The sequence below is a fragment of the Apostichopus japonicus genome, chromosome 22 (assembly GCF_037975245.1).
Source record: "Apostichopus japonicus isolate 1M-3 chromosome 22, ASM3797524v1, whole genome shotgun sequence".
Taxonomy (NCBI): domain Eukaryota; kingdom Metazoa; phylum Echinodermata; class Holothuroidea; order Aspidochirotida; family Stichopodidae; genus Apostichopus; species Apostichopus japonicus.
In genome coordinates this window covers 26,682,968-26,698,895 of record NC_092582.1, presented here as the reverse complement: position 1 = coordinate 26,698,895, position 15,928 = coordinate 26,682,968, and the positions used below count along the sequence as shown (strand labels likewise).

Here is a 15,928-nt window from a genome sequence, read left to right as displayed (position 1 = left end):
AACATGGTTCAAGCAGCCTGTATGAATCAAACCTGATATACTTTGTACAGTACATGGTTCAAGTAGCCTGTATGAATCAAACCTGATACACTTTGTACAGTACATGGTTCAAGTAGCCTGTATGAATCAAACCTGATATACTTTGTACAGAACATGGCTCAAGTAGCCTGTATGAATCAAACCTGATATACTTTGTACAGTACATGGTTCAAGTAGCCTGAATGAATCTAACCTGATAAACTTTGTACAGTACATGGTTCAAGTAGCCTGTATGAATCAAACCTGATATACTTTGTACAGTACATGGCTCAAGTAGCCTGTATGAATCAAACCTGATATACTTTGTACAGAAAATGACTGAAGCAGCCTAAATGAATCAAACCTGATATACTTTGTACAGTACATGGTTCAAGTAGCCTGTATGAATCAAACCTGATACACTTTGTACAGAAAATGACTCAAGTAGCCTGAATGAATCAAACCTGATATACTTTGTACAGTACATGGTTCAAGTAGCCTGAATGAATCAAACCTGATAAACTTTGTACAGTACATGGTTCAAGTAGCCTGTATGAATCAAACCTGATATACTTTGTACAGTACATGGTTCAAGTAGCCTGTATGAATCAAACCTGATATACTTTGTACAGTACATGGTTCAAGTAGCCTGTATGAATCAAACCTGATATACTTTGTACAGTACATGGTTCAAGTAGCCTGTATGAATCAAACCTGATATACTTTGTACAGTACATGGTTCAAGTAGCCTGTATGAATCAAACCTGATATACTTTGTACAGTACATGGTTCAAGTAGCCTGTATGAATCAAACCTGATATACTTTGTACAGAACATGGTTCAAGTAGCCTGTATGAATCAAACCTGATATACTGTACTTTGTACAGAACATGGTTCAAGCAGCCTGTATGAATCAAACCTGATATACTTTGTACAGTACATGGTTCAAGTAGCCTGTATGAATCAAACCTGATACACTTTGTACAGTACATGGTTCAAGTAGCCTGTATGAATCAAACCTGATATACTTTGTACAGAACATGGCTCAAGTAGCCTGTATGAATCAAACCTGATATACTTTGTACAGTACATGGTTCAAGTAGCCTGAATGAATCTAACCTGATAAACTTTGTACAGTACATGGTTCAAGTAGCCTGTATGAATCAAACCTGATATACTTTGTACAGTACATGGTTCAAGTAGCCTGTATGAATCAAACCTGATGAACTTTGTACAGTACATAGTTCAAGTAGCCTGTATGAATCAAACCTGACATACTTTGTACAGAACATGGTTCAAGCAGCCTGTATGAATCAAACCTGATACACTTTGTACAGTACATGGTTCAAGTAGCCTGTATGAATCAAACCTGATATACTTTGTACAGTACATGGCTCAAGTAGCCTGTATGAATCAAACCTGATATACTTTGTACAGAACATGGTTCAAGTAGCCTGTATGAATCAAACCTGATATAAACCTGATATACTTTGTACAGAACATGGTTCAAGTAGCCTGTATGAATCTAGCCTGATATAGTTTGTACAGAACATGGTTCAAGTAGCCTGTATGAATCAAACCTGATATACTTTGTACAGAACATGGTTCAAATAGCCTGTATTAATCAAACCTGATATTTGTACAGATCATGGTTCAAGAAGCCTGTATGAATCAAACCTGATATACTTTGTACAGGACATGGTTCAAGTAGTCTGTATGAATCAAACCTGATGAACTTTGTACAGTACATGGTTCAAGTAGCCTGTATGAATCAAACCTGATATACTTTGTACAGTACATGGTTCAAGTAGCCTGTATACTTTGTACAGAACATGGTTCAAGTAGCCTGTATGAATCAAACCTGATATACTTTGTACAGAACATGGTTCAAGCAGCCTTTATGAATCAAACCTGATATACTTTGTACAGAACATGGTTCAAGTAGCCTGTATGAATCAAACCTGATATACTTTGTACAGAACATTGTTCAAGTAGCCTGTATGAATCAAACCTGATATACTTTGTGCAAAACATGGTTCAAGTAGCCTGTATGAATCTAACAATGATACCAGCAACACTGGTCAGTCATCATATTAATGATACTGTTTACAATCTTTTCAATTTCTTTTAATAGCTGAGTAATGCTTACAAGATTTCCATGGTACTCATTGTTAGTCTAACATTAAACTGCATTGTATTGGATTTGAACTTTCATTAGCATTGTACATTCTTCTACTTGTATTGAGACTATACCATCATGATCAGTGCCAAGTGAATGTGTCTGTTTTTGCTGGCAGAATTTTAGGCCTTGCCAAATGGCAAGTAGTTTCAAAACTTTTTGAGGCTTGCAGATAAAATAACTGTTATTTGATCAGTTTGATTATCTTTAACAATGTCAGCTATAAACTGCTAGTAAACAGCTAGTTATGTATTCTTTCTCATTTAATCATAAATTATTGATTTTCCTTTCCATCGTTAATGATGATTTGTAGTCCTTATTATATTTTCAATTTTTTTTATTGCAGATTGTAAATGGACTTAATTATTTGAAAGATAATCATGGAGTCATGCATAGAGGTGAGTCCAATCAATCTAAACAATTGTCCATGTCATCACCCCCCCCCCCCCCCCGTCTCCCCCATGGCCCTCTTCTACTTCCTTGTTATTATGTTTAAAAAATTAGTAAGAAAATAACTTAAGGTAAGCCTTTGAAATTACTATGCTTCTGTTGTTTAAATAGACACAAGCCCAAACATCATTATAGGTATAAGTGATCAAGAAAACCCATAATGAACAAAGTTCCAGTTAAGAAACATTGACTCCATTAGGGAGACACCACAGATGTAATGTTGCTCCACGTGTGGATATTAGTGTTTGCACGGGTTATCCGGGTACCCGCCCGATGCGATACTACCCGGTTCCTAATTTATTACCCGAATCCTATGCAAAGTGTGATTTAAAAAAAAAAAAAAAATTGGCAAACCGACGGTTAGGCAGATTTCCCATTGACTTAGTGTGGTGTTAAGCAACCATGTGGTCGAAGATAACAGCAATAACTAAGGTACCTGCCCGACGCATTACTACCCGGTTCCTTATTTATTACTCGAATCCTACGCAAAGTGTGATTTTTTTAAAAATTTTTTGCAAACCGACGGTTAGGCAGATTTCCCATTGACTTAGTGTGGTGTTAGGCAACCATGTGGTTGAAGATAACAGCAATAACGAAGGTACCCGCCAGACACGATTCTACCCGGTTCCTAATTTATTACCCGAATCCTACGCAAAGTGTGATTTTTTTTTTTAATTTTTGCAAACCGATGGTTAGGCAGATTTCGCATTGACTCAGTGTTGTGTTAGGCTACCATGTGGTCGAAGATAACAGCAATAAAGAAGGTACCCGCCAGACGCGATTCTACCCGGTTCCTAATTTATTACCCGAATCCTACGCAGCAAGTGTGATTTTTTTTTTAAATTTTTGCAAACCGATGGTTAGGCCGATTTCGCATTGACTCAGTGTGAAGTTAGGCTACCATGTGGTCGAAGATAACAGCAATAACGAAGGTATCCGCTCGAAGCGATACTACCCGGTTCCTAATTTATTACTCGAATCCTACGCAAAGTGTGATTTTTTTTTTTTAAATTTGCAAACCGACGGTTAGGCAGATTTCCCATTGACTTTGTGTGGTGTGAGGCAACCATATGGTCGAAGATAACAGCAATAACGAAGGTAACCGCCCCACGCGATTCTACCCGGTTCCTAATTTATTACCCGAATCCTACGCAAAGTGTGAATTTTTTTTTAAAAATTTGCAAACCGATGGTTATGCAGATTTCGCATTGACTTAGTGTGGTGTTAGGCTACCATGTGGTTGAAGATAACAGCAATAACGAAGGTATCAGCCAGACGCGATACTATCCAGTTCCTAATTTATTACCGGAATCCTGCGCAAAGTTTGATTTAAAAAAAAAAAAATTGCAAACCGACGGTTTCCCATTGACGTAGTGTGGCGTTAGGCTACCATGTGGTCTAAGATAATAGCAATAATGAAAGTATTCCATGGATATCTTATAACTGCGTCACAATTTCAGCTAATAAACAGATGGCTAGGCTAGATTACCCCATAGACTTAGTGTGGTGTTAGGCAACCATGTGGTTGAACGTAACGGCAATAATAAAAGTATTCCATGGATATCTTATACCTGTGTCACAATTTCAGCAAATAAACAGATGGTTAGGCTTATCTAGATTTCTCATTGACTTAATATGGTGTTAGGCTACCATGTGGAAGAAATTATTGTTTATTCATTCGTTTATTTCATAGAAGGAAAGGCTGACAAGGAATTTTACGAGATGTTTATGGACGGGTAAACTAAAAAATAGTAATCGCAAGTGGCTTTTTACTAATCGTTTTTTCCAAATGCGATCAAATTGCGCGAGTCGCGCAATATCGCGGCTAATGCGAACCCTGGGCCTGCATAATAGATAGTAGTAGTAACAATTGTTTAAGAGCTAAATTGGATATTTATATGGTCTGATCCAATAGACGTGGAGAGCAAGCATAAGCAGCGGCGGCAGTGCGATGTTAGTAGTAATGTTAATTATATGAAGTTATTAACAAGTTAATGAAAGAAACAAAATCTTACACCTACGTATTTGAACATGAAAACATTGTCAGTAGGGAATATAATTCATTTATTATAGCATCCAATATGTAATTACTTGGGGATAAACAAATTTTTCCGAGTACCCGGATACCCGACGGGTAACAGCTCTTGGGTACCCGGTTCCCGATTTTTGGACCCATGTAAACACTAGTGGATACAAGGTGAAGACTTGATCAAGTTTAAATATGACATCAAACCATATGTGCCTGAATTAGGGCCCAGTTTAGAATGATTAACAATCAATAGCAATTGGGAACAATAGGTCCTCAGGTTGTAGTTTTTTGGTGGAAATTAAAGAATGACTTAAATCCAAGGATGCCACACATTTCACAACTCTGCACCCTTGTTTCTGGAGTGACTCATAGACCATGCAATCACCCTTCACTGAAACTGAAATGAAAACAATATTCTGAATCTGTAACCTAATTTAGACAGCAATTAAACTATTTCAGAGAAGACCATGATATCCTTGGTTCTGTGTGGACCAGTTCAAGATATGTTCTTGTTTCACTTCACACTTACATTTCTTGATGTTGAGTTCTTTAATTCTCTTTGCAGATGTTAAACCTTCAAATATGTTATTAGATGAGAAAGGAACAGTGAAGCTGTGTGATTTTGGCATCAGTGGCAGACTAGTAGACTCAAAAGCTAGAACCAGAGTTGCAGGGTGCACAGCTTACATGGCGGTAAGTTTCAGAAAAACAATCACCATTTGCAGGCTTGCTGCAGTGTTGACATGCTTCTCTGGAGAGGGAACAGTGGGAGGGCAAAGGGTAATTCATCTGATAGTGCACATCTAAATACTAAGTAAACGGATACATCTGCTACGCATATAAAGCTGCAAAGTCATTTATGGATGTAACCTTCAGGAGTTTCAACATCAAAAGTGCTGTGCAAAATATAAACAAGACAAAGGAAGGCTTTATGGGACTGAAGGAACATGGGGTGATGTGACTACAGGATATTGTGGGGTGGGGGGGGTGGGGGAAGACTGAGTTTTTTTGCGGTTGGGGCAGACTGAGTACTCTGAGGGGGAGAGACTGAGAACTCTTTCAGTTTGTTCCTTAGGTATTTATATTTAATATATCAAATTCTTATTTAAGAATGTATGTCACAAGACACTTCATTTTCCCTTGGGATTGGTAGTGGACAGATGTAAGCTTTCAGTGATACCTGGAACTTGTTGTTATTACCTTGTAAATTTGAACTGTATAATATACTTATTTCATAACATCTCAAAGAATTTTGCAGAAAAAATTGAGATATGTCTGGATCATCAAGTTTGTAGTTAATTTTGCATATTAATCAGCATAAATTCATGTATGATATACGCATGTAGGATTAATGTAGAATATGAAACTTGCTTGAATTACAGCCTGAGAGGATAGAGCCTGAAGACCCAAAGAGTCCAGTTTATGATGTCAGGGCTGATGTATGGAGTCTGGGGATCTCATTGGTAAGATCCTATAACTGTCCCCCCCCCCTCCCTCTTTAAGGGAGTCTTTTGATGTACAGTTTATGATGTCAGGGCTGATGTATGGAGTCTGGGGATCTCATTGGTAAGATCATATAACTGTCCCCCCCTCCCTCTTTAAGGGAGTCTTTTAATGTACAGTTTATGATGTCAGGGCTTATGTATGGAGTCTGGGGATCTCATTGGTAAGATCATATAACTGTCCCCCCCTCCCGCTTTAAGGGAGTCTTTTAATGTACAGTTTATGATGTCAGGGCTGATGTATGGAGTCTGGGGATCTCATTGGTAAGATCATATAACTGTCCCCCCCTCCCTCTTTAAGGGAGTCTTTTAATGTCCAGTTTATGATGTCAGGGCTGATGTATGGAGTCTGGGGATCTCATTGGTAAGATCCTATAACTGTCCCTCCCTCCCTCTTTAAGGGAGTCTTTTAATGTACAGTTTATGATGTCAGGGCTTATGTATGGAGTCTGGGGATCTCATTGGTAAGATCATATAACTGTCCCCCCCCCCCCCTCCCTCTTTAAGGGAGTCTTTTAATGTACAGTTTATGATGTCAGGGCTGATGTATGGAGTCTGGGGATCTCATTGGTAAGATCATATAACTGTCCCTCCCTCCCTCTTTAAGGGAGTCTTTAATGTCCAGTTTATGATGTCAGGGCTGATGTATGGAGTCTGGGGATCTCATTGGTAAGATCATATAACTGTCCCCCCCTCCCTCTTTAAGGGAGTCTTTTAATGTCCAGTTTATGATGTCAGGGCTGATGTATGGAGTCTGGGGATCTCATTGGTAAGATCATATAACTGTCCCTCCCTCCCTCTTTAAGGGAGTCTTTTAATGGAAGGGTACATGAGTCTTTTCATGGAAGGGTACATTGTGATATACTCTAATATGTGATACATGGACTACACCAACAACTACAATCAATGTATCCCTTTCATGGAAAGGTACATAGTGATTTACAGTACAGCCCACATTAAATTCGCCGTCGCATCGTCTTTCGTGACAAAATATGAGGAGTCCATTGTAATATCATTTCCATTACGCCTATTGCAAATACCTAACATCCATATCGGCCGTCGCAACGCATTCGTAGTATAGTGATGGTGTGCATCCCATTTCACTGGCACACACTGTTATCATAATGTTATGGTTATCGCGTGAATAACGTAGCAGAACGATCGATTGTTTCATCAGGATTCTGAAAGAATTGGGGTAGGCTTCCATAGTAAATGAAAGTCTTGAATACATAACGAAAACAAACCCCTTCTACAGCCTTTAATATCCCACCAACATCATGAGAAACCTTTGAATAGGTCACTGTTTGCTAAGGGTGTTTCAGACTTTGTAATCAATTAATAAAAGAGAACCTGGTATACCTTTGAATAGGTCACTGTTTGCTAAGGGTGTTTCAGACTTTGTAATCAATTAATAAAAGGGAACCTGGTATACCTTTGAATAGGTCACTGTCTGCTAAGGGTGTTTCAGACTTTGTAATCAATTAATAAAAGAGAACCTGGTATACCTTTGAATAGGTCACTGTTTGCTAAGGGTGTTTCAGACTTTGTAATCAATTAATAAAAGGGAACCTGGTATACCTTTGAATAGGTCACTGTTTGCTAAGGGTGTTTCAGACTTTGTAATCAATTAATAAAAGGGAACCTGGTATACCTTTGAATAGGTCACTGTTTGCTAAGGGTGTTTCAGACTTTGTAATCAATTAATAAAAGGGAACCTGGTATACCTTTGAATAGGTCACTGTTTGCTAAGGGTGTTTCAGACTTTGTAATCAATTAATAAAAGGGAACCTTGTATACGCTAAGTCATGTATATTTCATGTGTGGATAAAATCACTCACCACCAAAAACAAATATACTATACCAGTGAAAGTAATCAAATTTAAACCTTCAATCCATCGCCACAGCAACTGTGTATGTAAAGTACTACATTCCCCTCTTCCAGACATAGTACTGTACACCTTCCAAGCAACTTCTGATACCCAGCTAATTGACAGTTGTAAGCTGTTTTTCCTGTATAAATTGTAACTACAAAATTGATTAATTTTTATCAGTAAAATTTATTACTATAAAAAGTAGACCTTAACCATTGACTAAGACAAAAAAAAATGGTAATAAAAAAAAAATGGTATCAAGACTCGGTAAGAGGGGTGGTATCAAGACTCGGTAAGAGGGGTGGTATCAAGACTGGATAAGAGGGGTGGTATCAAGACTCGGTAAGAGGGGTGGTATCAAGACTCGGTAAGAGGGGTGGTATCAAGACTGGATAAGAGGGGTGGTATCAAGACTCGGTAAGAGGGGTGGTATCAAGACTGGATAAGAGGGGTGGTATCAAGACTCGGTAAGAGGGGTAAGAGGGGTGGTATCAAGACTGGATAAGAGGGGTGGTATCAAGACTCGGTAAGAGGGGTGGTATCAAGACTCGGTAAGAGGGGTGGTATCAAGACTCGGTAAGAGGGGTGGTATCAAGACTCGGTAAGAGGGGTGGTATCAAGACTGGATAAGAGGGGTGGTATCAAGACTCGGTAAGAGGGGTGGTATCAAGACTCGGTAAGAGGGGTGGTATCAAGACTGGATAAGAGGGGTGGTATCAAGACTCGGTAAGAGGGGTGGTATCAAGACTGGATAAGAGGGGTGGTATCAAGACTCGGTAAGAGGGGTAAGAGGGGTGGTATCAAGACTGGATAAGAGGGGTGGTATCAAGACTCGGTAAGAGGGGTGGTATCAAGACTCGGTAAGAGGGGTGGTATCAAGACTGGATAAGAGGGGTGGTATCAAGACTGGATAAGAGGGGTGGTATCAAGACTGGATAAGAGGGGTGGTATCAAGACTGGATAAGAGGGGTGGTATCAAGACTCGGTAAGAGGGGTGGTATCAAGACTGGATACGAGGGGTGGTATCAAGACTCGGTAAGAGGGGTGGTATCAAGACTGGATAAGAGGGGTGGTATCAAGACTGGATAAGAGGGGTGGTATCAAGACTCGGTAAGAGGGGTGGTATCAAGACTGGATACGAGGGGTGGTATCAAGACTCGGTAAGAGGGGTGGTATCAAGACTGGATAAGAGGGGTGGTATCAAGACTCGGTAAGAGGGGTGGTATCAAGACTCGGTAAGAGGGGTGGTATCAAGACTGGATAAGAGGGGTGGTATCAAGACTCGGTAAGAGGGGTGGTATCAAGACTCGGTAAGAGGGGTGGTATCAAGACTCGGTAAGAGGGGTGGTATCAAGACTCGGTAAGAGGGGTGGTATCAAGACTCGGTAAGAGGAGTGGTATCAAGACTCGGTAAGAGGGGTGGTATCAAGACTCGGTAAGAGGGGTGGTATCAAGACTCGGTAAGAGGAGTGGTATCAAGACTCGGTAAGAGGAGTGGTATGAAGACTCGGTAAGAGGGGTGGTATCAAGACTCGGTAAGAGGGGTGGTATCAAGACTCGGTAAGAGGGGTGGTATCAAGACTCGGTAAGAGGGGTGGTATCAAGACTCGGTAAGAGGGGTGGTATCAAGACTCGGTAAGAGGGGTGGTATCAAGACTCGGTAAGAGGGGTGGTATCAAGACTCGGTAAGAGGGGTGGTATCAAGACTCGGTAAGAGGGGTGGTATCAAGACTCGGTCAGAAAAAGGGGAACAAAACCACCACTCCTTACAATTATTCTCGGAAATGCACAATAAGATGGAGGAACTAGAAGCATTGACAAGATACATGAATGAATATCGGGACTCATGCTTAATGGCCTTCACTGAAACATGGCTGACCGATAATATCCCAGCTAGTGCCATCGAAATTACACAATTCAATCTAGTTAGGGCAGACAGAACTGGAGAATCTGGCAAACCAAAGGAGGGGGTATATGGTTGTACAATAATAAAATATGGTGCCTGAACTGGTCTGTAAAACATACTCTTTGTACACCAGACATTGAACCTGTCACCGTGGGACCCCGCCCCTTCTACTTTCCCAGGAGTTTCCCCAAGTATTTGTTACCGTGGTGTACATTCAGTCACGAGCAGATATTACAGCAGCTAGTGACAAAAATTGCTGAAAAGGCCCATGAACTCGCCAATTTGTCGCCCAAAGCTCCGATATTTATAATGGGGGACTTCAAACAGTGCCGCCTTAACAACGTAATGCCAACTTATGAACTATATGTTGACTTACCAACAAGGAATGATGCCATTCTCAACATGTGTTATGGGAATATCCCTAAAGCGTACACAGCCTTGCCATCAGCTCTGAAATTCTGATCACAGAAATGTCCAGCTGCTACTGCCATATAAGCAGAAGCTGAAAAGAAGTCGGCGGTAACTAAGAGACGGTACGCTTGAACAGAGGCAGCAACAGATGAGCTGCGAGCCACCCTGATACCACCCTGGATACCACCGACTGGGATCTATTGTTCTCTAATTCACTTGACGAGGCAACGGACATTGTCAATAGCTATGTTAAATTCTGTGTCGACACAATCATCCCTCTTCAGACCTACAAGATGTATCTGAATAATAATCCGTGGTCACAAAAGAACTTAGAGATTTACTCAACGAAAGGGACAAAGCTGATGGAAGGTAACAAAACAAAGTTGAAAGAGGTACAGAAGTGCATCAAACGTAAAGTCAAAGAATGTAAACAAACATACAACTTAGACAAATTAGAAAGAAACTTTGCTGAAAATAATTCTCCTAGTTCCTTGAAAAAAATGCAAATGCTGACTGCATACAAGCAGACGTCTCTGACCCCCTGGTCAGAGGTCACACAATCCTTCGTGGAAGAATTGAGTGAATTTTTAGCAGATTTCAAAAGGACTTTACAACTGAGAACAATGTAGTTATGAGTGGGTTGATTAGTGAATTAATGGAAAATGGTTTACTTAACTGAACATGAAGTTAGTGTATTGTTTGGATCATTGAAAACCAACAAAGCCCAAGGCCCTGATGGTTTATGCAATAAGATCCTTAAACTCTGCAAAACTGAACTGGGCAGGATTTTCACAAACCTCTTTCAATGTTCTTTAGACATCGGCTCAATTCCACTACTGTGGAAAACGTCATGAGTAATACCCGTCCCCAAGAAAAAGAATGCAACTGTGCATGGGAACAAGTAGATAAATATAAGTATTTAGGAACCATGCTGAGTAACAAAATTGACTGGTCTAGTAATGCCACAATTGTACATAAGAAAGCAAATATTTTGTGAGAAAACTAAAGAACCTCAGAGTGGATAAAACAATCATGACCTTGTTCTATAAATCCCTCATTCAAAGTGTTATGATGTATAACATAATTTGTTTCTTTGCCAATGTTACAAGAATCGATGTGAAGATGCTTGAGCAATCTAGAAGAGTTGCTCAGTGGGTAATCAGTGCTCACTTACCTTCGTTAGAGTGCTTGTATCATGAGAGGGTCAGCAATAAAGAGAAACAAATCATGCAAGTCCCAACACACCCTTTTTTTGAGCACTACAGTTACAACCGCTCTGGATTGCGTTTATGCCCACCAGGTACACTTAGGGCCCGCTACAGATACTCATTTGTGCCTAATTCTATCCATATATTTAATTCACAAGTGAGAAGATAAGTTTCTTATTTATAGGACTTGCTGTATATATCTTTGTATTACTGTATGTGTATCGCAGTCTATTGATACTTATACTATTACTTTTTTTTAGGACCTTTGTAAGCCAAATTTCCGATTGTGGCGATAAATTCAATTCATTTCCAAGGTTATTCTTCATGTCTCAGCCACAGTAGAGTACTCTGATGTAAATCAGTACTTTTTCCTTGGTTGCATTTTCTTATATACTATTTACCTTTGGTGGACCTCATTTCACTTAGCTTCATTATTCCTTTTCTAGAAGCTTTGTCCTAGAGCTTCCATTAGCCTATGACATGTAAGAAGTTGGGATGGAATTATTCAATACAAATGATACATGTATTGATGGGTACTTTTGTTACAAGGGGCTTATTCAAAATTTCACTTCTGCTTCCTCACGTTCACCTTGAAATTTCCTGCCTGGGGTGAGTTATTATAAGGTATATTGAAGAGCTTGAAAGGTCCTCTATCAACAAACTTGTTAGATTTAGTAATACTGTTGATCAGCTAGTACTTGGACAGTGGAGATAGTGTGAGCCAAAATGACCAAGATTGGTTTGAACCATGTTGAAATAAACTAGTACTAAGTAATGTAATGTCAAGGGACCATATCTTCACAGACACTGACATTGTTTGTGATTGTTTTTGACGGGTGTTGGAAAGTCAAGGGAATGTAACCGTCACTGCAGTCATTGGAGAAGCTAAATGTCTCTTACTGATGACTCATCACTGGTTAGATTGTCATTGCATCGAGTACCGGGTACCAGCCGACACTGCTGTTACATTGTTTTATATTATTGCATAGAGTACCGGGTACCAGCAGACACTGCTGTTACATTGTTTTATTTTATTGCATAGAGTACCGGGTACCAGCCGACACTGCTGTTACATTGTTTTATTTTATTGCATAGAGTACCGGGTACCAGCCGACACAGCTGTTACATTGTTTTATTTTATTGCATAGAGTACCGGGTACCAGCCGACACTGCTGTTACATTGTTTTATTTTATTGCATAGACTACTGGTTACCAGCCGACACTGCTGTTACATTGTTTTATTTTATTGCATAGACTACCGGTTACCAGCCGACACTGCTGTTACATTGTTTTATATTATTGCATAGAGTACCGGGTACCAGCAGACACTGCTGTTACATTGTTTTATATTATTGCATCGAGTACCGGGTACCAGCCGACACTGCTGTTACATTGTTTTATTTTATTGCATAGACTACTGGTTACCAGCCGACACTGCTGTTACATTGTTTTTATTTTATTGCATCGAGTACCGGGTACCAGCCGACACTGCTGTTACATTGTTTTTATTGTATTGCATAGAGTACCGGGTACCAGCCGACACTGCTGTTACATTGTTTTTATTTTATTGCATAGACTACTGGTTACCAGCCGACACTGCTGTTACATTGTGTTTATTTTATTGCATCGAGTACCGGGTACCAGCCGACACTGCTGTTACATTGTTTTTATTTTATTGCATTGACTGCTGGTTACCAGCCGACACTGCTGTTACATTGTTTTTATTTTATTGCATAGACTGCTGGTTACCAGCCGACACTGCTGTTTGTTACATTGTTTTCAATCATTATGAACTAACAGCTTGTTTGGTATATTTCTATAACCCCCTCCCCCCCCCAAAAAAAAGGAATTAAAATCAAATATAAGAATCTATCACATTTTATTTTCACTGGGGTACGTATAAAAGAGGAGCCGGCCATAGCATCACAACTTTTATGAGACTATAAAAATTGTATAAGGTTAATGTTTTATTTATAAGGATATGAGATGTATAAGGTTATAAGAAGTATGTTTAGCTTTCTTTTGAACCTGTGATGTTTGACATCAAATACACAAAGAATTAAAAGAAAATACTAAAATGGAGAGGAACTGGGGTGGCTATTAGGGGAGGAGGAGGCCACCCATCACTTTCAATTAAAAACTTGTAATCTTCTTGTACATTATTTTTTCCAAGTCATAAATCCATGAAATCTTCATGTCAGAAAAATTGAGATGGTAAAACGTGGGTTGTTTTGATACTTGGAAGTGGACACAGTTTTGATGGTAGTCACCACTACAGTCTACAGTAACATACAGTAGGTCGATAAGCCTAGCTTTCTCAAGGCGGGCATCTAGAATATGGTTGAGTTGTTCGCCTCTTCTAATTTGGCCGTTGTCATTGACGTCAAACTATATGACCAAAAAGTGCAACAGAGACTGACCCATGATGAAGGATACCACATAAAAAACAAGTTCTTAAATATTCTATGACATTACTAAACCTTGCAACGCTGTTCTCTCGACAAACAGGCAATGAGCGCTAAAGGCAACACTCGCAGGATAAAATGTAACCTGCAGAGACTATTCGTGGCAAAGTAGTGTAAATGCAAGTTCTATATTTGTTGTACCATGATTGATATTGATGATTGTAAAGACAGAGCAAAGATATGAAATTAGGAATCGAAATTAGAACTTCCAGTATTGAGATACTGCATCATTGATGCTCTTGTTTTTATATTATTGCATCGAGTACCTGGTACCAGCAGACACTGCTGTTACATTGTTTTATATTATTGCATCGAGTACCGGGTACCAGCAGACACTGCTGTTACATTGTTTTATATTATTGCATCGAGTACCTGGTACCAGCAGACACTGCTGTTACATTGTTTTATATTATTGCATCGAGTACCGGGTACCAGCAGACACTGCTGTTACATTGTTTTATATTATTGCATCGAGTACCTGGTACCAGCAGACACTGCTGTTACATTGTTTTATATTATTGCATCGAGTACCGGGTACCAGCTGACACTCCTGTTACATTTTTTTTATTGCATCGAGTACCGGGTACCAGCAGACACAGCTGTTACATTGTTTTTCATCATTGCATTGAGTACCGGGTACCAGCCGACACTGCTGTTATATTGTTATTATATTATAGCATAGAGTACCGGGTACCAGCGGACACTCCTGTTACTTTTGTGTTTTTTTCATAAATGTAGCCAAGCTGCACCAGTTGTGTAATCAATGAGCAGACATGCCAAGTTTGGAAAACACTTTTCAAGAGACCAAACAATGAGTACATTGTACATAATGGCAATATGTCATAACTATAACATAAACAGCTTTAATTTACATGTTTTCATTCGACCCTCAAAGATCAGTTTCAACAGCTTCACATAAATTTCAGTAATATTATTATTTGTAGAACTTTATCTTTGCAACACACGTATTAGGGTATTATACTTACATAAATCTGACAGTTATGATACACCGATGTGTTTAATTATATTTTATAATTTTTTAGTGCTGTACTCTTAAACTCAATGTAGTTGCTATGTGGAACATGTCTGAGGATATAGGTAGCCACAATACTAGATCCTCAGTAACAAGTCTCACACAGCCATTATCTTGAGAAATACTGTACTCATGTACACAAAACTCAGACCAAACAAAGAAGTGTATCTATTTCCCTATTTATTGTTATATTCTTTAACTTCTGGAAAATCAGGCTCAGTTAGCATGTCTGAATGAGGTCTACATAGTTTAGGTAGCATGTCTGATTGTAATGCTATGCGTATCCTGCACTAATATTTCTCTAGTCATACACTAATCAAGAACAGCTAACCTTCTTCTTTTAATGAAGAATTATCACCATGAGTTATTGTGATTACATAATTAGTCCATGCAACTGCCAAAATTTCCTTAAAGAGAAATTTAGATTACACCAGGCCTGTACATGGTCATAAAAACCTCATACAATACGACTCAAGAGGTGCAGCTTGGCTGAACTTCATACTTGGTATGTAGATCTCCCTTGATGAGTACAAGATTCATATTGAAATTTTTGGAGGTCAAAGGTCACTTAAGGTACATTGGCCAAAATATAAAGCCTTGTATGCATGATGGCTCAAAATAAAAGCTTGGATGAATCTCATACTTGATATGTACCATCATCTTAGTGCAAGAACTCTACTGGCGTTACATTCTGATCAGAGGTCAAAGTCCACAACCCTTCTAATGATAACTAGAAAATAAAGCCTGCATTAACTTCTTACCTTGTATATAGATCCATCTTAGTAAGTATAACTTGTACAAGAAACTACTTGTTGTGGAGGTAGACAGTCATGTTAGATTAATAGAGGTCATAGTC

General features: G+C 39.2%; 1 protein-coding gene across 2 annotated transcripts in view; it reads left to right on the top strand.

Moving 5' to 3' along the window:
* Nucleotides 1-15,928, top strand: part of LOC139964303 (dual specificity mitogen-activated protein kinase kinase 7-like) — a 45,364-nt gene that overhangs the window by 14,867 nt on the left and 14,569 nt on the right. For both annotated transcript variants that reach the window (XM_071965800.1, XM_071965799.1), the window contains exons 7-9: nt 2,544-2,595; nt 5,242-5,369; nt 6,059-6,139. In XM_071965800.1, the coding sequence (XP_071821901.1) occupies nt 2,544-2,595; nt 5,242-5,369; nt 6,059-6,139 (261 nt within the window). The remainder of the gene's footprint in view (nt 1-2,543; nt 2,596-5,241; nt 5,370-6,058; nt 6,140-15,928) is intronic.